Genomic DNA, 24574 nt, shown 5'->3' with positions numbered 1-24574 from the left:
ATAGTATACCTTAATTACACATAATTGTCATATCTTACATATTATTACTACAGTACAAACATTATAATTGTATGTGCTTATACATATGACTGTTTTTTTTTTTCAACCTAATTTTCACTCCTCACAGCAGCCGTGAATCAATATTGATATTAAGCCGACAAACCACAGGGTTGGACTGTGGTTCGTTGGCTAAATATTAATATAGGAACCAAATTTCCAAAGCAATGCTGTTCCGGGGACCTTTAAAATTGCAACTAGGAGCCGGTAACGCCGGATCATGCGCCGGAGTCCTTCAGGTCGGAAGTGACGTATATTATGTTAGGTGTCCCTCGAAAAATGTAGTTAGCGTGAACTACCTGCAGCTAATATCGCCGGTACGGTTACTAACAACTAACATAAGGAGCACAAGTCTCATATTTTCTAGCATGTTCATGTTAGGTGGTATATGTGCTAATACGTGTTAAACGGTCTTAGAAAATTGTCTGAAATGAATTAATGAGCTGACTGACTACCCAGACACTGTCATGTCGCAGGCTGATGTTAAAAAAACATTGGCACGCTTTCGAATGGACAGCTACCTGGTTGAAATGTAAAGGCTTGTATAGCTACGGGAGTCCCATAACGCTTGCATTTCGAATTGGTTTATTTGTGTGCGAATTTTGGGGTAATACTTGTAGACAACGTGTGTGCTGGTGTTTGCAGGGGGGAGCGTAGCGGTCAGGGTTCAAGTATCTACCTGCCGGTGGGACGCGGCTTGAACCAACCACTTGAACCTTCCTCCTGCACATGGCAGCGTGAACGAAGCGGTCCGAGTGGATGCGGTGGGGCATCGCCGGCGCGATAGCGTGTGCGCCTCGCCGTGACTGCGGGAGCGCGCCCTCCTGCTCCTGCGATGGACTCGTGGACGCCCAACCCGCGTGCCAAGCCCTTCATCCCCCGGCAGCAGCGGAGCCTCTACCTCACCTGGAAGTACAAACTGACCAACAAAAGGGCCATTCGGCGGCTCTGCCAGGTAAGCAGGGCCAAAGGTAGCCTCGCTTCCCTTCAAAATGCCCCGGTCTAGTTTGCTGACCATTGCATTAGTGTGCGTGGTCGCACTTGTAGGAGATGGAGTCGCGTAAAAGAGCCTGCCAGCGCCTATTCTCTATTTTTGTCTCTCACCATGTTGCCTCAGCTGTCCGGTTAATTAGCTATGATGTCTAATCTTCCTGTGTAATTTTGCTTACCTATGGGTGAAACGCAACTAAGAAATTTTCAGGAATTTTAGTCATTTCAAGTATTACATTTTAAAGAGATCTGTAAATACAGCAGTGTGTGCACAGTGCTATTCCAGGCATCCTCATCTGTAGTGTGGATGTGCGTTGCTATTTTTGACCAGACACGCAATGCTTATTCCATTAAAAGGCTATGGTTAATGCAGCCTGATTATGGCAAGCATCTTCAGGGATCATTTCTGCCTCGTAGAGTTGGCTTTAACCTCTGTCATGCCATGGTATAGACAAGTGTGAAGCACTGCTCTGTTACCCAGATAAAGCAGATAATATAAAAAAATGCTTAAAAACACCTAGAAAAGACCGTCTTGTCTGGTATTCTGTTGGCAGGCTGGGGCCGTGCTCTTCTTACTGGTGACGGTAATCATAAATATCAAACTCATATTGGACACCAGGAGAGTAGCCAATGAGGAAGAGGCTGCACAGGATTACGGTGAGGTCAAAGGTCAAGTATTTGAACAGATGGTAGTACTTACTATTTGTGCACTTTTTACAGTGTAAGATCTAAATAGTGATTGGGCATCTTAAGCCCTGACAGGTTTCTTTCTATAACTGCAATATGAATGAATATTCTTAGCTCCTGCTGAATAGGTCATTAAGTTTATTAGTACATGACTTGGAACTTTTATCTGTAGATGAAACGTTGCCAAACATGGAGACCCCTCGCAGGCCACAGAATGGTCGGAAGGTTCTGGACATCGAGGTGTACTCCAGCCGCTCAAAGGTCTATGTGGCGGTCGATGGGACCACTGTGAGCTTGGGTTTTTGTTTTGTGTTGTGTTTATTCTTCATTGTCCCTATATGTGCTGTGAGGAGTCATTTGAACATCTTATGACTCATGCAGACTTCTGTAAATGTGCAAACATAGATCATGCCTTCAGTTGAGCTGTCTGTTGTGTTTTTTCGGCCTCTGAGCACTGCACAAAAAATAGTCATGGTTGTTCACTATTAAAGAGCAGTAAGGGAATATCCTGGGTGTTTTATGTTGGTTTTTAATTTAATGTGCCTTCCTTTTTATGTGTTTTTAGCCTTATTAACTTGCCAGCCCCGGTTGGCTAAACCCCTAATTAGCTATAATGAACTGTGAGACACAGATTAAAGCCCTACTTTGATGAATAACTTTTTTGGGTTAAATGGCTTTTGCTTGCCTCTGTTCCTTCTCCAGGTTCTGGAGGACGAGATGCGAGAGCAAGGGCGGGGAATTCACGTGATCGTCCTCAATCAGGCCACCGTGAGCATGTTTATTTCAGCTCATCTGTTTGCTGAGATTTCTGTGCAGGTTGTCCCCCCCCCCACAAAATAGAACCATGTGACCCTGGTATAGGGCAGCGATAGGACACAGAAGGCCTTGGTTCTACAAAACACAGGAAATAAATGGTGCTTTAGGGGCATGGCAGGAATAGGAAAAACTGAAGAGTCCTGGGCAAACAAACAGGTAGCAGGAGCCAGAACAAAATATGTCTGTACAGTAGCCTGGTGCTGATACTGTGCGATGGACATCATCACCTAAATATGGGCAAAATCCCACCATCAACACACCAGCCATTTTATTAGGCACTCCTACCCAGTACTTCACACACTTCAAGGTTCTCCAAGTGGTGCCGTCATGCCTGGCTGCTGTTCTGTTCGCACCCCTGGCTTCCCCCGTTAGCTTTAATGAGTCTGGCCATCGCCCCTCTGGCATCTGACATGCTGCTGAGGTGCTGCAGCCACCATATTTGGCACCAGCAATCACACCTCATTCTAAAGCACTTAGATCAGGCTTCCTGCCCAATCTAGTGCTTCAGCAAACCCTACCTGGAACCTTATGATCCTGTATCCATGTCTTGTATAATGAGTTGTGATGGTATGATTCGCTGTTCTGAGGGGCCAGCAGTTTGAGCAGCTGTATCTAATTAAGTGGCCACTAAGGGGATGTTTTCGTCAGCGAGGAGCAGCTCGGCATGTCTCGTCTCTGTCACCTGACCCAAGATGGCCGCTCCTTCTCCTCCAGGGTCACGTGATGGCCAAGCGAATTTTCGACACGTACTCCCCGCATGAGGATGAGGCCATGATCCTCTTCCTCAACATGGTGACCCGTGGACGAGTGCTCATCTTTACCATCAAGGTCGGGTTGGCCGGACGGCGTATGTTTCTGCTCTGTCTGTCGTAATGATTGGACGGAATGGAATGGAGGGCTGGGCTAATGTAAGCGTCCAATTACAAACCACCCGCAGAACTTCCCGCACACCTGGTTGGGCCGTCGAGTGGCTTCTCACCTACCTTTACATTTTCTACTTAACCTAAAGAAAATATTGTTTACCACCATTAGTGATAATTCTGTACCAAGTGGTTCATTTTTTACATAACGTTTCGCCACTATGCTGTAGTTCATTGGCAAGACCTGATTGTTTGAGATGTTTAAGGCTGTAGATGCATAACGGACCAGGGGTATTTTTCCCAAAACCTCCCATTAGCAACGAACTTAGTTGGAAACGTTCAGTTGCATGGTTACAACTATGTAAGTTGCTAATGTTAGCGATTATGCTTTTGGGAAACGGACCCCAGGTTAGTTTATGGTAGAGGGCAGCTTTGCACAGATGTACTTGTAACCATCTTTGTAGTAATTTATTGGTACAATAGTGGAATTATTTTAGTAATGATTCGTTCACGCGTATGATTGCAGTGGATCTCGGCCTGTGGAGGGATCTGCTGCGGCACCAGAATTTGGGTAATGCCGGTTGAAGTTTGGGTCTTCCTCTTCATCACAGGATGAAGGCACCTTCCATTTAAAAGATGCAGCCAAGAACCTGCTGAAAGGCTTGGGTAGCCGGGTATCGCTGACCCTCAGCTGGAGGGACATGTGGACCTTGGTGGTGAAGAAAGGAGGTAGAGGACTACACAAGACTTGTGAGACCTTTAGAGTGTGTTTGCTGTAGCCTTCGTCAAAATCCGCGTTCGCTGTCCTGCAGGCCAAGTGTATGGGGAGAAGCACTCGAAGTCCCCAGCGCTGTCAACCTGGGGCGACCCTGTGCTGCTGAAGACAGAGGTTCAGCTGACTCCGTCTGAAGGTAACGTGCAAGAGGCGGGGGCTGCGGTCATCTAGCCTCCCGTCCTGGACCCCCCTCCCCCGGGACTCGCTGACACCGCCGCGTTTCCTGCAGAGGCAGAGTGCCACTGGCCCGACACGGAGCTCAACCGGAGACGGAAGGTCTTCTGCAGCAAGGTGGAAGGTTACGGCAGCATCTGCGGCTGCAAAGACCCGGCGCCCATTGAGTTCAGCCCCGACCCTGTAAGATGGCCCTGTGATTCCAAGGTTGCATGTTCAAATCCCATGGTTTAAGAGATTTCACAATTGGTCCCCTGAGCTAAGTGCTAACCCCCCCCCAGTCACTCCAAGGACTGGTTCATCCTGTTCTCTCACTTCAAATTGAAGTGTCTGCTAAAATTTTCGAGAAATGTCTGGTCTTATAACAATATCGGAGTCTGAACCCATATCTGTGGACCCATTAAATTCAATTTTCCCCAATGTTCTCTAACCTCAGTTGCCCACCAATAATGTCTACGACGTTCCTGTAGCTGTTATCGCCGGAAACAGGCCGAATTACCTCTACAGGTGAGAATGCGTCATGTGGAAATCACCCATAATGAACATCAACTGTCTGTGGATAAAACTTTATAGAGTAAAACTGTTTCAAATGTACTTGTTTATGGACAGATAAATATTAAAATTGATTTTACTTATTCGACTGTAATGTATGTTGTCTAGGCTTGAACTTATTACTCTAATCTCTAGTATATGTGACATCGATAGTAAAGGCTTCTCTGTCTTTATGTGCTGCCTCTCGTTCAGGATGCTTCGATCTCTTCTCTCCTCGCATGGCGTCAACCCACAGATGATAACAGTCTTCATCGACGGTTACTACGAGGTAATGAGGCCCCACCCATGGCTGGGGTTTTAGTGCGGTTGTTATGGGAACGCGCCTGTCCCGATGGGTGAATCGTTGGTGTCTATCTCTCTCTCTCTGCCAGGAGCCGATGGATGTAGTGGAGCTGTTTGGCCTGAAGGGGGTTCAGCACACTCCCATAAGCATTAAAAATGCCAGGGTGTCGCAGGTGAGGATGGACGGGAGGGTGGGGCATGTGGATGGGAATATAGCTGTCGGATTGTTTGGGCCGGAGAAGCTCCTCCTACTGGTTATGGTTACCCACTGTGCACATGGGCAGCATTTAACCCCTGCAGGTTGCTCTGGGTAAATTTAGTCCAAAAAAATCTATATTTTGGTGTGAAGCTCTCTGGTGGTGTTGGTGAAGATTGCTCAGATCCTGTTGGCTGAAGGCTTATGAAATGTCTCCTGAAGTCGATCACCTTCGTCCTGCTTTACATGCTCACTGATCCCGTCGGGCAACTAACCAGGGTTTGATTCTCTGCTCTGGTTACACAGCATTACAAGGCCAGTTTGACTGCAACCTTCAACCTGCATCCGGTGAGAGTCCCTCAGTCACCCTTCTGCCCTTGGATGCACCCAGGACTAGTTTAGGTCTTCACTGCTGTTTCCTTCTCCCCCCCCCCCCCCCCCCCCATTCGTCTGTAGGAAGCCGACTTTGCAATCGTCTTGGAGGAAGACCTGGATATATCCATCGATTTCTTCAGGTGGCTCAGCTAAATAAATCTTGGGTAGTACTGCTATACGTTGGAAATCGTATGCAAAGACGGGGATTTCAGTTGAGGAATTTTTTCTCCTTATTGTCAGTGATGGGATGAAGTCTGAACAGCATATCGTCTTTGGGATTCTAAAAATGTTAAATTGAGTGACGTGTGTAGAGATTTCAGCTGCTTTAATGGGCATCTGCATTTACTTGAAATAGTGTTCAGTAGCTGATACCAATCTCAAGCTTAGCACCTGGCCGTGACTGAAATGGGCTGTTTCTGCATGGTATCGCGTTCCTCACCGAGAGGGTCTTAATGTACATTCTCTTTAGCAGTCCTGTACGTCCCTAGAGAACAAGAGGGACGGTTCAGATGTCTAACCAAAGTTTAACCAACTAGGGTCTTGTCCAGTCAGTGGTAGATGCTTCGTGTTGAGAAGCTGGGTTTGACAAATTCTGAAAATGGTGCCGTTATGTTATTCCCAGCTTCCTGAGTCAGACTATCCATTTGCTGAATGAAGATGAAAGCCTGTACTGTATTTCTGCCTGGAATGACCAGGTGAGTGGGATCCAGTCATGCTTTTACAGCTTTCCATTGATAGACAGGCGAGCTGCCTGGGAAGGAGTAATGGTTGGCAGCATTGCTGTTATAAATGGTTATTAACTTGGTTCTGGTGCTGAGTCCTGCAGTGGGTTTCACCAGCTTAGCATGAGTTCGAACGTAAAGTCCAGTGTAAAGTGTACCTTAAATCATATGTTGAAACTATACAACCATGAACTTGTGGCCAATCCCACTGCTGAATGGTAAAGTAGTCACGTGGGTGGTGTCCTGGAGGATGCTGGGATATGAAGTTTAATGCAGACCGTGCTCATCTCAGGGCTATGAGCATACAGCAGAGGACCCCTCTCTGCTATACCGTGTGGAGAGCATGCCTGGCCTGGGCTGGGTGCTAAAGAAGAGCCTGTACAAGGATGAGCTGGAGCCCAAGTGGCCCACACCAGAGAAGGTACAGCAAAACCTGTTTCTTTCCACCAGAGGGCGATGTTTAACAAACCAGGCTAGCTGGCTTGCACTAACCTAGGAATGTCAAAGGTAAAATTAACGGTGTAACGCTGGTTATTAAATTAATATTGTACAAGTTGAAATATTCTACATTTCCTTGTGTTAATGCTCAGTTTTAAAGGGCAACATTTGGAACCCAGTATGCTTTGCGGTTTTTCTTAAGATCAAGCTATTACAAACTAATGATAATCTAATGTCTGTTAACGGCTGGACGTGACGAGCCTTTAAATAATAGAGCTAAAACAAGGCAGTGGGTTGACCTGTCGCAGTTCCATTATTATAATGTATTTGCTTTGTTCCTATACAGGGCGACTCAATTGGTTTTCAGGTTAATTATTGACCTTTGTGTTCGCTGGTGTGGGTAAATGAAATGAAGTAAATCGGCTTTATTGCACCCATAGAATCACACAAGCCCACGTCTGTTATCTCAAATAAACTTCTGGCAAAAACGCAATTCGCCTGCATTTACGGCTGACATCACTAGGTGCCGGTTTAGGTTGGTACCAGCTCACTGGTTTTAAAAGCACGCGTTCGATTTCCGTCTTGGGTTCCGCTGTTCCTCGCTTATGGTCCGGCGTCATTCGCTTGTCCCATATGCACCCGCGAGGCTGGGATCGTTGCTTATGTACGGGCTGCCTTTTGCGCATCTGCGCCCCCTAGCTGTGGGACTGGGACATGTGGATGCGGATGCCAGAGCAGCGGCAGGGCCGTGAGTGCGTCATTCCGGACGTGTCCCGCTCGTATCACTTCGGGATCATCGGCCTCAACATGAATGGATACTTCCACGTAAGTGCCGCCTGTACGATCGGGCCAAAGCCATCGCAGACACTTTGATATTTGGGGGGGGGGTGGAGACGCACCCCTTCTATGGCCATCCTTTTGAGTTGGTTTAGCCCGTGTCTTTCATGCATGCGTGGTGCTGGACCTTCTGATGGAGATGCTGAACAGCTGTTTTTATAAAGCAGCACGTCGTTCATTCACAGGGTTCAGAGAAAATAATTTTGCGAGGGGAAAATTCTGTATTATCGCTTTTGAGTGAAGACGTACATTTTAAATGTCCAGTGTCTTTTAACTGTGGCTGTGTTCATTGTACTTTTGCTATTGTGTGTGTTTAGGAAGTCTATTTTAAGAAGCACAAGTTCAACACGGTCCCAAATGTTCAGCTCAAGAATGTCGACAGGTAAGTTTGACCTCTTGCTGATCCCCCAGTGCCAGGTTGGTGTTCTCCAGCCTGGTCCTCGGGACTCGTATACACTTCACGTTTTTGCTCCCCTGGAAACTGGGAGGGAGCAAAAATGTGGACTGTCTGGGGGGGGCAGGTTTTGAATCGCTGCTGTAAATGGGGTTCACGTGTTTCTCTGCAGCTTGAAGAAGGAAGCATACGAGATGGAGATACAGAAGCTGCTGGGGTGAGTAGTTCCTTCTTCTCCGCCTCCTTGAGTGTCTTCCACGTTCTGAGGAACTACAGTGGATCCCAACCCCAAGCTTCTCTCCACAGAGAGGCCCTGCTCCTTGACCACAGCAAGAACCCCTGTGAGGACTCTTTCATCCCTGACACGGAGGGGAAGACCTACGTCATGTACATCAAGATGGAGCAGGAGGCGGATACGGCCACGTGGACTGAACTGGCAAAGGTGGGGCACCCCTGGTGAATACTCAACCGCACCCATTTCCACTGGGCCGTGAGAATATCAAGTTGCAAAACTAGTGCGTAATGACGTAATATCTTGAGATAATCTCTGTCGCATAAGTTTCCACTTATCGCCACAAGCAACTTTCCATCCTGAACAGCTCACGTATTCATAAAATGTACACATCTCACTTCTCTTGTTTCCAAATCCAAAAAACAAGAGTGACTTGACAAAATGGGAAGGATATACAGTCAGTCCCTGGGTTAAGAACATCCGATTACGCACAACTTGCATTACCTACGTTAAATAACGTTCGTATGTCAGGTTAATCGGACGTAACGTAATCGAACGTAAAAAAGTAGTAACCAAGTGATGCCACCATTGGGCCCTTGAGCAAAGCCCTTAACCACAATTGCTCCAGGGACTAACTGACTCTGCAGTCTCCTCTACGCCGGTTTCATGAGCTGGCTTCATGGGATGCTTTTCCAGCTGTCCTGAAGAGGAACCCACATACACTATATTGTATGTAATGTATTGGGACAACTGGTCATTCACCTACATGAACCTTCATGACATCCCACTCTTTATAGCCGGCTTGGTGTGTCCAGACATTTGACTGGTATTGCATTCTGTGTGAAAGCTGACCAGGTCTTCCAAGGTCTCTCTCGTGAAGTGACTCGCCAATATTCTGTCGATGTTTACATTTCTCATCCTTCTGCCTTTTGAAACATGTCATTTGTGCTACGGAAGTTAGGCTATGTATGCAAATCAGGCCCCTTGTGAGGCTGAAACTGGCAATATTTTATTGCACGGTATATCTGTTAAAGGGCCACAAGCCGATATATATTTTGTTGGTAATGGTTCAGCTGAGAGAACAGAGTGATTTTGTCTACAGCTGTGTTTCCCAGTCTGGTCCATGGGGACCCACAGACAGCCCATATTATTTCGCTGTACTGGGAGTTGAGAGGGAGCAAAAACATGGACTAACTGTGGGTCCCCGCGGACCGGATTGGGAAACGCTGTTGGGGAATTTCCCAGACCTCATTGTTCTTGTAAATGTGACTGGATGGTTTTGGTGAAGAGGGCAGGGGAAGCTCACAGGTGACGTGCTCTGTGGTTTACTGTTAGTGTTATGGTTCTGGCCTACTTCATGCGTCACGCTTGGCTTTTCCGCACGCTGTCATGGTTCACGTGCAGAGCGAGGGATGTCAGTTTTGCCGTCACGGGTGTCTGGCGGACTGTGCGCATACAGGCGATGTTTTGTCTAGGTGTTTGCAGTAGGTGGCAGCACTGGCTTTTACAGAGCAGGTCAACAAAGAAAGAGTAAAAGACCATTGGGTGTTGTAGTTATAGCTGAACTTCTTGCCAGTATTTCAAAATGCTGTAATGCTGCGAAAGCCGAGTAACAGCTTTCTGTCATTTCACTAGACTGCTGGCATTTGTGTTTGGTGTGAAGCCCCTTCCATGTGTCTGGCCCACAGTGTCTGCATGTGTGGGACCTGGACGTGCGTGGGAACCACAGAGGACTGTGGCGTCTCTTCAGGAAGAAGAACCACATCTTCGTCATCGCCGTGCCGGTGTCTCCGTACTCGTGAGTCGTCGTCACCTTCCGCCCTCTCGGCAGTCCCCATCCACGGAAAAATATGGGTCATTCTTCTATGAGAAATCTCAATTTCTTTGTGCCTTTTAAAAAAAAAAAAAAAACTCCTCCCCCTTTTCCCGCCAGAGTGAAGAAACCCCCCCAGATAACCCCAATCCACCTGGAGCCGGCGCCCAAGGAGGACGGCGCTCCTGTGGAGCAGACGTAACGGCGCGGCAATGCGGTCGCTTTGAACATTGACCGCTCTCTGTGGCGGTCTGACCGCCAGCCTGGGCCCCCCCGCGGGGCCCGGCGGGTGAGTTTGCCGCAGGACTCTGGGAGGGGGCGTGGTGGGAAAGTGGGGTTACGGCCCCATCACCATGTGCTTCTCTTTATTTAATGCGAAGGTGTTGCTAATGACCCACAACGCTAATGCTGATCAGCTGCAGGGTGGGAGGAGACTGCCTGGCTCATAACACCCTCCCGAACACTGCCTTAATCTCAGGCCTGGCTGTCACACTCCCTCCAGGACTGAATACCATGGGGGGGGGGGGCACAGGGTTCGACTCGAAGCATTTGCTAAGCATTTACTGACATCTGAAGTGTAGCCATGGCGATCTGCCCCAGTGGCTCCAAGCACTGGTGGGAGGGGGATAAATGCCCCGCATGGCTGTCAGTGACTCCATGCCACTCAAACGCACCACTTTCAAACTACTGAATGCTCTGTCCGTTTTGTACATACAATCATTTTGAATTATGTCTATTTATTTGACCTGTTTCAACAGACGGGTTCTTTTCGGTTGGTCAGCAATTTCACAATGTATCTGCATCTAAGTCCCGTTTGAATTTGTATTGTTTTTGTAGTGATTTTCAGCCTTGATAGTACTGTAATTTTAATTTATTTCATATATAAGGGGCTTTGGGTTAAGGACAATAGCTTTTACTAACACTTGAACACTACGTGTACTATAACCTGTGTGAAACAACCACTTTGTGTTTTGTTTTTTTAAAGAACTGTACAAAGTTCCTTCCTATCTGGGGTTTTCTCAAAGCGGTTAATATGCCAGATTTTCGATCATTTCATACCGATTTTAAAAGCAGATCTTACAAGCTGTTTCATTCAGAGAAATGACTAATATACCATCATGTGAGAAATCTACCATTTCAAAAAGGAAGGAAGACTTTTTACTACTGCGATTCTCCATGGCTGTACGAGGGTCTGACAACGATCGGAAAACAAAAGGAAAGATGTAACGATACTCGGCAGTTCTCGCACCTCCTGAACGGTGCGCCCACCAGTATTACCGGCTGGACATGTGACTGAACTCCTGTTGCAGTTTGATGACTCATAAGATGTGACATCACCCATCCTGCATCATCACACAACCGTGACGTTTGCATTGTAGCGCTTTCATGGTTACATGGTTTAACATTTTAACCCGTTATACTTTTATCATATTTTTTGTTCTTTTTTTTCCCTTATACGCAATAAAATTAGTTTTGTATGCTGTGCTTCCCAGTCTCGTTGGTATTCATTGTCTCAGCAAACATTGTTTTAAGCAGTAGGTTCCCTGCATGTTGCTGTAGTTGACCTGTGCTACCATACTTCGTCTATCATTGCAGGTTTCGTCACGCAGAAAGGTTTCAGCTTCATATATGAAACGCGCTACGGGCAAAAGGGAACACGAGTAAACAGAAGTGTGATTTCTTTTAAGGAACAGAATTACAGCCTATGTAATTCTATGTAAAAACCTATGTAAACAAAAATTGCCCCCAGCCCACCGAAAAGGTCGCACCCCCCCTTAACAGTAATACCTACAAACATGGACTTCCTATAATTTTAATTTTGGTCTGTTGCTACACAACAGTAGTTCTCAAACTGCCCTGCTTGTTTTCCAGCTATCCCTGCCCTACACACTGCTGATTGACTGAACACACCTGATCCAGGTAATCAGAAGCTGAAAGACAGCTGGGACTTGTGTGTGTGTGTGTGTGTGGGGCAGGGATAGCAGGAAAACAAGCAGGGCAGTGGGGCCCGAGGACCGAGTTTGAGAACCAATGCTGCTTTGTATCAGACATCAGTAGGTCCTGCCACTGGTGCTTTATTAAGTCTTGGTTGTGCTCCAGGCGTAATGGGAACTATAATCTAAAAAGTTCCACTTTTATCCAAAATGCTTGGCTTTCATCCAGGTGCTTTTTTTCCCCCAATGTAAGGTGAGTATTGGAAGATTTTCTTGGGTAGGGGCTGGCTACTGTCCCCTGAACCCCATATTTGCCCAATGTCTCACTGCGGAGTCTTTGACGCCCACCCCAGCTGAGGCTACAGAGACCTGTAGTTCTTGGATGTACGCCTGGAACCTTTGTGGATTCCTGGATGCGATGTTGTTGCTGAAATTTTGGCAGGACGGCAACTACTGGGAAGGTTCACCGCTCTGCTTGGAGATAATGGCCTTGTCCGTGTATCCCAGAGGCCTACAAATGCCATTTAACCCATATTCCAGATTAATAAATTCCAACAGCTGAGTAATAGCCCTAAAATTCACTTCTGTGTGAGCAAGGGTTAGATTCAACATGGCTGACTGCATTAAAGTCTGGCTCTGTTCTATGAGCTGAATCTAATTATCAATTAAATATGGTTAATTGGTTCACTGAGTAACTAAGACGGCAATTACTTTTTTTTTTTTTTACACACGGGTGAAATGGGGTTGGGAAAACTTTGTTCCTTAAATGAATTTGAATGTGTTTAAAATAAATGTAATACCCCAGCAATCATGTCGGGGATGCTTGGCACCGAATATCACAGAGCAGGAAAATGCACAGTGTACAGAAGGGCCTGAAATTTAATATCAATTCCATGTATGCATCTAATATACTATCCATATAAATGCATTGTGTTAGTGCCAACAGCCAGGCCTGTTAAAATGATGATAAATACTTTATAAATGCTCCTCACCCTGGGTATTGGTTGCGATATTAGGTAGGTGGAGTTTTACAGGTGACATACGATTGGTGTAGCGATCCCATGTGACCTCAGTGAATTTAACACTGCTGCCGGTATTTGTAAGCTATGAGCTGGGAGCAGCAGTGCTACCAGCATTTCTCTTGTGTGGTGACTGGAAGGGGATGCTGCTGGGCTCTGAGCAAATCTGTGACCCGACACATCTCCTGCATCATGGGAAAGAGGATGTGCAAACCTGTGACCCGGCACATCTCCTGCATCATGGGAAAGAGGATGTGCAAACCTGTGACCCGGCACATCTCCTGCATCATGGGAAAGAGGATGTGCAAACCTGTGACCCGGCACATCTCCTGCATCATGGGAAAGAGGATGTGCAAATCTGTGACCCGGCACATCTCCTGCATCAGGCTGCCCGTAAGGATGTCAGCCTGGTGTGTATGTCCATCTGATATCTGAGATTATTTTGCTGTGAGGAGCAGGTATAACAGTTCAGCGTGCCATCTGGAAGAACTGGAATGTCGGGGTGGCTGGTTACTGTGCTACTGATGGGGCTAGTGTGGATATTTGCAGTGCTTTTGCAGTGAATTTGTTCAATAGCTTGCCTTAGTAAACTGCAGTGGCTAGCACGACACAGTTATATAACGATAAAGAATTTACAATATATGAAATGTACTTGAAATGTGACGTATGCAAATGACCCTGGCCATCAGATTGCTGCTGGTCGCTCACGCTGAAGGGTTTGCTTAGCTGTCGTTTGACTCCTCCAGTTTTGTTGAAAGGCCTGTTTCTTCCACTGCATTTGGTCAGCATTTTGACAAAAGCACCGAGTGCACTTCCAACCAAATGTTTTTCAACACTTGGGGGTTTTTTTGTGTGTTTTATTAGAGCTTAATCATTATTATGTTCAAGCATTCTCAGTGCCACATGCAAAAAAGAAAAATAAAAAGTTACAAAATAGCAAATCGTGGAAAATATTACGAGAGGAACAGCCTATGTAATAAAAAATAGGCTAAATGTTCGGCTCATAAAAAATGGCCACTTTTTATACTGACTACAGCTGAATAAACTCATTTAAGTAATTAGAGTCAAAGTTCACCCCAACACTGCTGAGAAAAGCCCACAAATGTTGGCCCTTTTTGACCATGTGACCTTAACCCATTTTCACATTTCATCCTAAATCACCATTATGAGATTCATTAAAGTCAGTTGCCTCACCACTGTCAAATACATCTCGCAGGGTATTTACAAATGAGCACATCGCCTGTTGTTTACAAATGCTAAAATATTAAAGGGTTTTCAGAAACTTTGATTAGCAGTGTAGATGGTTTGGGGGAAGAAAGGGTTAACTCCGTGATATTCACCCAATCATTTCACACCGTCGAGCAGTAAATGAAAATGGTCTCGTTAGGAATGAACTTGGCTTCGGGGGCATTTAATTAGGGTGTTTTTTAATGTAGAGCTTTTAACAGATCCGGGCTCTGGTAACAATGGAACAAGTATTAATTCAGCCAGTGAAAAACCAAAATTAATTTTGAACGTTAACAGACAGACGAAGGGTCTGACTTTTCATTGGGGCTGTTTCAGGACTTAAAACGCTTTTTTAAAAGCCTTATTAACAGAAAGCACAGTCAGCTATTGCAATAATGCCTATGGTCTCTGTTACAGAATAATCAGGTATTACGATAGCTGTCGTGCCAATCCCGCAAGAGTTGATGTTTTGTTATGTAGAAGGCAGGAATGCACTGACTACTGCACAGACCCCAGTTTTGCATATGCGCAGTCTAGCCCGGTAACCCCAGCCAATTAAATGACATTTTAAATCTTATCCCCATGCAGAGTTCATGATAATACAGGTGACCCTTGGCAAAGTAATCTGTGCAGAAAACCCTGCATTACGCAAAATAGTCCACGGTCCCTCTCAGTGGCCTATTTGAATTGGTGCCTGACAGGTAACGCGGATAGGAAGGCAGTTTGGGTTGATGTTGGGGTGGGAGAGAAAATTCCCTGTTAATTTTCACCTTATTACAGCATGTTTCCGCCTGTGAAAACTCATTTTATGGGCTTTGCGGAGGCTGGCAAATGATAAATTAGACTTGGACAGTGGACGGAATTTTAATGCATAATTGGGATTCACACTCGGCCTTATAAACCGGCAGCTACAGCATGCAGCGGTCTTATAAGAGTCAACAGCATCACAGCACGTTCGCACACTGTCCGAGGTTTACCTCTTTCAGTACTAACAAGAAGATTTAGACATCATGGAATGCATATAGTGCTTATTAATTAATGCATGTAAAAAGAACAAACAAGCAGCTTTCCACAGTTAAGCGTGAAGCTGGAAGCGCTGTTGCACAGCTCTCGAAGTGGTGAATGCTTGCATATAAATGAAAGCCTTTAGTGTAACTTGGAGTCAGAAAGGTTTTTACTTCCACACACGAATAGTCCGGGCAAATTGTTGGGAAACCATGCAACTTTCCAGATGTGAGGAAGACCATTCTTCAGTGGATGAAGCCTTTGTCAATTTTACAATATAAGTACATGGATGCAGTCATAGCGGTCAGCTGGAGCAGGGGAATAACAGGTTCGGTAAGTATAGGGCTGCAGGAAGGTTAACTAACCATGAACTAGCACTGGAAGTTTTAGTACTATCCAACTAAGCATGAAAGACATACGATATATTTGTGGTGGAACAGGTCCAGCTAGAATTTTTTTTTCCCCAATTGGGTGTGATCATTACCAGCATATAGATAATAATCTTAAAAACAGCAAAGACGGTCTGATGACCTCTCTTATGACAATCATAATGGCCGACCCTTTGCAGGCATTTTCTGAACATTTACCTCAATGGCAAATATACCAACTGCCACTCCCCCGACGATGCCCACGTTTGTCCTCAAGACTGATAGTAGCTTTTCAAAACACCCCTGGGTAAAGGAAGAAATTTTTTTTACAGGAAATGGGGGGGGGGGGGGTGGGGGAAAGAGATGGAGGCTTAATCTGAAGTGCTTTTGTGCCCAAATGGGTGGATATATAAATGCAAATCATAGCGACGATCCAGACGATCAGCATTGCTTCCATTGCCTCTGCTGGAGGTTGGCATTGCACTGAGGATATAAGCGGCATGTAGGTCTCACCACGACTTTGCCCGCCTCAGCGTCCGCCAGATTGCACTGGGCGCTGCCCGGCGCGCAGCAAGCGGGCGGGTAGCTGCCACCATGCTGCACCTCGTAGCTGGAGTTGGTGAAATCGGTGTAATTGGTAACACCGCAGCAGCTCAGCTTAAACATGCACAGGGGGAATCAGATTAGATGAATTGCTTAAGCAATTTCTAAAGATGTGGCAAAGAAAACAATCAGCAAAACATCTAAATGAAATAATATATGTAGGTCTAATATAACCGATCCGTCACATTGCTTCGCATCTTTAAATTAAATCCGCCCTCAAATTGCTTTCTCTTGTTATAATTACATCCAGACAGTGTGAATGCGTTAAGCTTTTAATGCCGTCCGGGTTTCAGCGGGTCCCGACCCACCTCGGTCATGGTCGCGTTCCATATCTGCGTGACATCCGGGTCCGTGCCATACTGTGTTTTTAGTGCCGGGGCGGCCCAATCTGTCAGGATGCTCTTGGCCTGAGGACAGCAGCAGTGGGGCAGGTGTCAACATGTAAAGAACCCGCCTAGGAGGCTCGACCCGGGCCTAGGAGGCTCGACCCGGGCTAGGAGGCTCGACCCGGGCCTAGGAGGACGCTTTTCACATGATGTCATCTGCGGTGTCATCATATATGATTAGCGAATAGATTATTTTCAGTCAGAAGTGAACAAAGCCTCTGGGAATTAAACACTCGCGCATAAGCACACATGCAGTCCATTTTCTGTCAATAATGCGTAAATAATTAGTATATCTGCATTGTTATTTTATATAAAACAAACAGGTGATGAGGTTTACATGCAGCCTCACTGTGGGTTTGCTCCCATTGCGCAAAAACAAGCAGGCTGGCCTTTTACGTTCGGTGAAGCCGGAGATATATTATATTACTTGCGAGTTAAAAGAAGTATCTTTTGGTTCCATGTCCGCGGTCTGTGTACAGGTATGCACTTCTGTGTCAGTCACCGTATAGGCAGCTGCACACTCTGTGCCTTTGATTAATTCGCCTGGATGAATCACTGATACATAACGGCTATTTTTATAGCAAGCCAGCGGGAGACGGCCTGCAATTAAACATCCCCCAAGAAGGAGGGGGGGCAGCGCGGATCACAAGACTTATTAAGTGTGGTTTAATTTATCACTGTCAGGGCCTGCAGTTTCTTTGTGTCCACCGACACAGAAGGACAGAAAGGAGAGAACTCAGCACCAAAATGCCAAGCCAAACATTCCATACCTCTCTCACTCATATACAGCCTATACTGCTTAGGAACTGGTAAACAGGTTGTTGGTTCTAATCCCAAGAGGGTCCCTGAATATTCCGAGATTAATGCCTTCCATTGGTTGTGCATGTTTCATATTATGTGATAATCCTACAGGAAACAACAGCTAAGATGGTCAGCTGAACGGTGGGTATGGAAGAAGGCTGGGTGGGTAGGTTTAGATATTAAGCAAAAATGTGAGTAAACAATGCAAGCTAAAAAATCCATTAAAAATCTATTGCTGCTATTATCTTTCTAGTAATAAAAAGAGCATTCCTGTTTATCTGTCTATATTCTGGTTCTAAGCTGGAGCAGGCCATTGCAGATGAATGACCTTTAGATGCAGGCGGGCGTGCGGTTTTGCGCAGCTAACCGAGGAAGGGAGGGCTGCTTGGAAAATTATTTGCACAGAATTAATGATAAACGTTTGGACGGGTCCTCGGAGGACAGTCGCAGTAATCAGCGCTCACCGTTTGAAGGGAATGGCCCCCGTCTCGGGGGGTTTAAGCGGCGCGGATTCATACCGGATATGTAGCCTTTTTCTGGATGGATTATGCGCATTAAAATGCAACCTCTGTTCTCAAATCCATCTTCTGATCACATTAGCTTGTTTCTACGGTTCCGCTGTATTCGCGGTAGCTAAGATTGCTTTCCAGGACTCTGATGAATTCTTTAATTGGACCCGGTTTTATATTCTACCTTTTGGATGCTTTTTCCAACCTTCTTTGCATAGCTTATATGAAATGCTGTAATTATTATACATTCCACAAAATAGAAAACATATATATGTAAATAGGCTGTTTTGCATATAAAATGCTTTAACTTCAAATTTCTAACATAATAAATTGCACAAAGTGAAAATCGCCTCATTCAGCCCGAGGCAATCCACGAGTCATTAAGTCCATGAATGTACTGAACCGGGAATAAACCCCGGTAATTTAATGATGCTCGGGAATATGACAGGAATTTACATGGCGATAAAAATCGAAGAGGAATGAAAAGGGAGTGAGAAGGGGGCGGGGCTGTGAATAAACTTACAAGTGAAGAATCGGCCAGTAGGACGATTCCCCCCGCGACTTCGGCGATGGAAATGATCAGGAGAACGACGAAGAACTGCAACGTAAAACAAAGGGATGCTTCTTATATCCCCGCTTGGGGGTGGAGGGGGGGTGTTGCAGAGGGAGCGGCAGCAGTCGTGCTGCTCGATTATTTAAAGATTATATTTCGGGCACTTTAAAAAATGCTGGTGGGTTATTTTGCGTCCAAGTACTAAGTCCTGATCCAGCGTTTAGGTTACTAGCCTAATCAACTGCAAGGTGATGTATTTGACGCAGCACTTGGGTACCTACATCCCCCGTTGATCTGGGAATCTATCACATATTCCAGCGTATCTTTGTCAGAACGACTGGAGGACGAGCACGCAAACATCCCCCAAACGGCTCATGTGGTATAGATGCAACATATGTAAATATAATAATATTTAATATAATAAAACAATATTGTAATATTATAATAATATAAACGATCAAAATAATGATCCTTCTCTTTGAACAATAATGTTATGCCGTCTTTCGTTTAATGTCAGTTAGCTGACATTAGGCAATATTAGCTAGCTAGCTAGTTAACTGTAAGGTAAGTGATTGGTGGGTGATTATCATGGATTAAACCTTGATAGGTTGACACTGAAGTGCAGCCATGTTCGCTGGTTCACTAGATAATCACGTTGTGGGACATTTACAACAACATTTCCTATTTGTGAATGCGTGATATTTATTACTGGTATAGATCCATTAAATATGGGATTAATGTATATTTAATAATAATGAAAGACATAAAAGAAGAAGCCAGCACTAATTGGAAGTTTTACGCAGCATTTAGGTCAGAATATCGCAGAGCTGGGTAGGGTTATGTTTTGAATGAAATCTGAGCAGATCAGCACGAAATATTATATGCGAAATCAGTTGGTGTTTTTTTTGTATACCAGCAGTGGCTTTTCGCTGAATCGCTGACACGAGCACGGGAACTCCGCTAACTCCTGTGGGAGCCGTGCTGCTCATAGGTCACGCTTTAAATGCCTCCCATAGCTCATTTCCCCTATTCTTTGGAAGGAGGTGAATGTAATAGTCGCTGTATTATAATGGTTGTGCAAGTGAATTGTGTCTTGTGGGTGTCCTTATCTGTAAATGAGTGTCACTGAAGCAGTCCTGGCCAGTGGCGTTTGGGACCAGGCTGTGGTGCGGTGTGATAGCAGCGTGGGGCAGTGCCCACTCCCTCACCATCAGAATAAGGCACTTGCTCTCTCCATAGGCTCCGCAGCAGCCCAGGAAGCCAAGCAGGAACAGTACCAACCCGGTAGCGATGCAGAGGACGCCAATGTTGGCAAACTGCGTGGCCTGTGCAGAGAGGGGGCCCAGCATGCTCAGGAAGGACGCTTTGTTTACAGTCACCCACACCCCCACGGCCAGCAGGGCGGTGCCACTGAGCTGTGGTGAGAAAAGTGGCAGAAGAGTGACACATTGAAGCGCAGTGGGGTGTCAAGAGACAAGTGAGCTGTTACTTATTTTTTCGGTCTTTGAGGATTTTTCAAATTGTCTCATAACAACAAACAAAAATATCCGTGTGTCTTTTTAAACATATCGGAAATCGCCCTCTACGCTGTCAGAAAAACAAAGTACCAATTTATATTTTTGAAGGTACAATTAATGTTGTTTGTACCTTGGGGAATAAAATTTTACCAGGGCTGTACCCTGTTTTTCTGACACTGTATGTCAGTATAACAATTATTGTCTTTCATCTGTCTCACCGTCAAAATAAGGCACCCGTTCTCTCAGTAACAGCTCATCTCGTACGAACTCAGCTTGGCAGCGATCATCTCTGTTTATAAAAAGACCTAAAACAAAAGCTCACTCTGACCTTGTTCTTTCGTTCTCTCACAAACGCTCAAATCACTCGCGAAGACAAGCCACTGAGAGGCAGATGTGAGGGAGACCCTTCCCTTGCTTGCCTCTAAAGAGCTCGCACCACCCTGGGTTTTCCCAAACCAATGTCCCAGTGTCCATTTAAGGACACTTGAAACGTTTGATGCAAAGAGCATTTATAACCATGACCTACACAGGGAGTGATTCTCTGGGTTTTTATGTGTGTTTTTCACACAATAACACACTTTACTACAGAGTGTCTCTGTCCTTTTGCTCTTAACAGGCTGGCCCTTTCGGTAAATAAGACAGGACAAGCGTAAAAAAGGGGAAGCCATAAAAAATAAATATATTTCATTCCGTGGGCGATAAAATCTGTGCTGGTGTTTTGATGTCTGAGAGGGCTGAGACACTTCAAAAGGAAGCACTTTAGCACATTAAGTGTATATAATGTCACACATAACGTCAATTCCCAGCACGTAATATCCCAGTAAAGAAGCGCAGGCCTATTAGAGTGATTTACTGGGGAAGCTTCCCCTTAAAGGGGATATTAAACAATCGCTTTGAGGAAGCTCGAAGGAAAAACAATCTAAACACATATTTTGTTTCCATCATCTGAAAAAAAAACAATCAAATGAAAATACAATTGATAAACATGCTTGCAGGTTGTTGAAATGCATTGTTTCATTTTTCAGCTCAGATTGGGATTAAAGTTGAGCAGCATAGCAGAATTTTTCATTGTTTTTATTCATTTTTCTCTGCTCGTTTCCTTCAGTATGTCAGCAGTCAGGTGATAGTGATTGGATGAGTCTAATAGTATAAGTAAGGTTAACAGCTCATACCTGTCATCAGTGTATATTTTTAGTTACAATGCCAGTGATAGATTTAAAGACAGATTTAAAGGGTTTTTTTTTAAATTAGGGTTGCACGATATATCGTTACATTATCGTCTTCAGAATATGCGTACAGTATGTGCAACAATCACATGCTTGCACGTGACATGTGAAGTAGGGCAGATTCCACCAAAAATGTCATGGACAAATATATTTTTTTGCTGCTTGAGTCACACGGTTCTCATTTTCCATGACTAATCTACAAGAGAAGTCTTATATAATTTACTGCAATTTAAGGGTTTTCTGGATACACGGAGTTTGTAACTAGCGTGTGACATGCAGGCTCTGTATGTACAGCGAACCACCGATCATATTCATACGTGACAGAGGTGCGCAATGTGTGACATTAATATTGACATTGCATGTCATACACATACATGTTTCACATCAGAAGGACTGCAGCAGTCTCCTGAAGTAAGACAAAAAGTTACGCTAAAACATTGTATTCTGTTATGGGGAACAAAACGTTGAAGTCATACAGTTTTAATGATCGTTTCAAGATAACAGAGCATATGTTAAAAAATCAGTTTAAACTTCATGAGTTCTGCATCATAAATATTTTTGTCCTGCTGTCGGACTCACTCACAGGTGGTGCGACGCGGTTGTGAGATATTTAAGAAAAATGAGCGAGAAGGAGAAAAACGAGCAGGAACCAAAAGGCTTCTGCCGCGTGAAAACATTTTGTATTCAACAGAAACAATATCGAGCAAAACCAAACGATTTGTCAGCACTGCTCTGTGTTTGTTAACACAACTTGCAGCATCACCGCAAACTTATTTGACACTCAGTTAGTAGATATTAAGTTCTATTTGAATGGCTCCTTTTAGGAAAATTTCATCTCCTTTTTTGTTTTGTAAATATCACGACATCAGCAAAAATTTCAAATATCTCGATGTGATTTTTTTCCCCCCAATATCGTGCAGCCCTATTTAAAATAATGCTGCTTTGACGGGATATGTGTACAGTTAGCATCACCCAGCTCCATAATCTGAGATAATTATGAAACCCTCCAGTATCTATTACTGCAGAAATATGGGTCTGAATAATAAGCGCTGGCCTCGCGTCTTCACACATCATACAGAAAGAGGTTTCTGAATGTCACATTCACTGCAGTCAAACAGGATAATACTCACAAATATTAACATGTTGAAAATGATCATGGTGACTTTGACACATCTGAAGCAGCTCATTTTCATCTGTGAAATGACACGAACGATGTAAGCAGGCAAACCTCATGCTTCAGGGTTAACATTCATATTTTGACTTACACTGAAATATGAAAAGGTTTATGTGTGGTAAGTAGAGTATTTAATGTGTTTAAAAGAATACAGTGTACATGGAGTAGTTGTCAAACACAGTTACGACAATATGAATACACGGGTTAGATTTTCTTTAACTGTTAATGGCAGCTTACCCGTTTTGTGTTTCCGATCTCGTTGACGACAGTGTTGCAGTCAATGTGAGCCAAAGATGATTCAGAATGATTATAGAATTACTGTAGGAACTCTGGCTATTCAAATGAACCGGGCACATGGGTGCGTCCAAAGCTGGTGACAGGTGACAGGACTGTGTCCCATCAGCACTTTAGTGACCTTTGCAAGAGAGATGTGAACCAGAAACGTTTATCCGTCGCTTTGATTTTTTTTTCTGTGGGTCACAAACAATGCATGAAAGGTTTGGGTTGTGAGGTCATATGTAACACCTATTTACCTTTGGGTGCCTTTATTTGTGTGCGTGCGATTCTACTTTTTCTTATGTTTTAAGTCAACCATTTAAAAATGGGCAATTACCGTAAAATAGGGTACTAGAATTCGGATGTTCTGTCTTTTACACATTATGGGTCTCTGACTATTTATATACACTTTGGCCACTAGAGGGGAGTGTTGTAACATTGTCGGTCGTATTCTTGTGGCTTGCGGGAGTGCTCTCTCGTTTCACTAGTAGGCCATGGTTTTGTTTTTTGAACCACTGATATTACTTATATTGTTCAGTTGAAAGACTGCGTTACTTACGTTTTTTGGTATTGAAATGTCAGGAGGAAGAGGAGACAGCTTTTCCAGACCTGGTGTAAAGGTCTATTTGGCGTAGAAACCAGATTTCAGAGGTGTATTTCACATTTGAAATACAACTATGGTCTCACCGCTTGTAGGGACGGGGGTCCTGGATCGGCGTGGGGCACCTGGTGCCCATTGTTCTCAGCTAATGCCGGTTCTTATTTCAGAGGTATTGAAATTCCCGACACATCACGCAGCCCTGCAGGCAGTAAAATCACATTAAAAAATTATATTCTGTCTAATGCTACCTCTGCTGGCGTCAAGATACATATCAGAATGAACCATCCCAGATATAACACATTAATGACCCTATTGTGAATTATGACAGTCTCACCAATACCACCATTAACCCTAAAGTCCTTAAACATCCACGAGAAGAGCACCTGCCAGGCCCCGTTAGATATTAAACTAGTTAATAATCTCCTTGCATGTTCCATCAGTTGGAGAGAGAGGGGAAAAAAAAGAAATAATTGGCCAGCTACGTTTAATCGCGGTGCTTATGGCAAAGCTCACATATGACACGGACGCCTTAATGAGGTGGCTGAATTGAGCGCCTCTCCTGGGGGATGGAGCGCAGATTTGAGGGTCTCACAGTTCAGTATTTAATCCGGTCAGCGCAGCGATGGGAAACAAAACAACGCACCGAGGAAAATATCTTAACAAAAATCAAACTTTCGTAATTACGAGGCAAGGAATCGGTCCGGAGCTGTTTTTATAATTCGTTCTAGTTTTGCTGCTATCGAAGATCGTTTTCCTTCCTATTTGCCGTGTCCACAGGTTAACGGCCTATTATTCATCTTTATTAATTCCCAGTCCAGAAGCACGAGGTATCCATCCATACATCCATTCAGCCATATTAAATGCAGTGGCTGACTGATCCCTATTAGAGGAAATGTTTACGGGGAATATTGCATTAAAAACACGTGTGTGTGAGCGGGTATACCTATCCTTATGGGGACACAATGTCCCTATACCGTGATAAATATTAGTTTTTTTTCCCCTTATGAGGACCGGTTTCCACGTTCCCATAAGGGAAAACTCTATTTTATAAAAATCAATGACTGCTATGAAAAAATTAAAAATGCAAAAACTCTTGTATTTTGCTTGGTTACTTATGGTTATGGTTAGGGCAGGGTGGGGGGTTAAGGTTGTCATAGTTAGCATTAACAGTTTTC

At 44.6% G+C, this 24574-nt stretch overlaps 2 protein-coding genes across 3 annotated transcripts; one reads left to right on the top strand and one right to left on the bottom strand.

The window, feature by feature from the left end:
- Positions 1 to 272: 272 nt before the first annotated feature.
- pomgnt1 (protein O-linked mannose N-acetylglucosaminyltransferase 1 (beta 1,2-)) lies at positions 273 to 11685 on the top strand. 2 transcript variants are annotated; one of them, XM_048977601.1, is made up of 22 exons: positions 273 to 374; positions 703 to 1012; positions 1602 to 1704; positions 1907 to 2022; positions 2437 to 2502; positions 3265 to 3378; positions 4022 to 4139; positions 4223 to 4321; positions 4415 to 4542; positions 4796 to 4866; positions 5104 to 5179; positions 5283 to 5366; positions 5696 to 5737; positions 5846 to 5904; positions 6387 to 6459; positions 6779 to 6907; positions 7624 to 7749; positions 8079 to 8143; positions 8328 to 8372; positions 8462 to 8597; positions 10076 to 10185; positions 10321 to 11685. In XM_048977601.1, exons 2-22 carry the CDS (start codon positions 893 to 895, stop codon positions 10400 to 10402), a joined length of 1962 nt encoding a protein of 653 aa, XP_048833558.1. In that variant the 5' UTR covers positions 273 to 374; positions 703 to 892; the 3' UTR covers positions 10403 to 11685. The 2 variants fall into 2 exon arrangements, with proteins under 2 accessions (XP_048833558.1, XP_048833559.1); XM_048977602.1 differs by having other exon boundaries at positions 279 to 374; positions 794 to 1012.
- A 2878-nt stretch (positions 11686 to 14563) lies between these two features.
- On the bottom strand, positions 14564 to 22945 carry LOC125709320 (tetraspanin-1-like). The gene is made up of 8 exons (XM_048977635.1): positions 22760 to 22945; positions 22479 to 22541; positions 19814 to 20020; positions 18576 to 18650; positions 16665 to 16763; positions 16267 to 16410; positions 15973 to 16056; positions 14564 to 15693 (listed from the first exon to the last, which is right to left on the bottom strand). Exons 2-8 carry the CDS (start codon positions 22539 to 22541, stop codon positions 15631 to 15633), a joined length of 735 nt encoding a protein of 244 aa, XP_048833592.1. The 5' UTR covers positions 22760 to 22945; the 3' UTR covers positions 14564 to 15630.
- Between the last annotated feature and the right edge of the window lie 1629 nt (positions 22946 to 24574).

Source organism: Brienomyrus brachyistius, chromosome 15 (genome assembly GCF_023856365.1).
Source record: "Brienomyrus brachyistius isolate T26 chromosome 15, BBRACH_0.4, whole genome shotgun sequence".
Taxonomy (NCBI): domain Eukaryota; kingdom Metazoa; phylum Chordata; class Actinopteri; order Osteoglossiformes; family Mormyridae; genus Brienomyrus; species Brienomyrus brachyistius.
The sequence above is the reverse complement of the archived record's forward strand: the minus strand, read 5'-3'. Positions and strand labels throughout refer to the sequence as shown.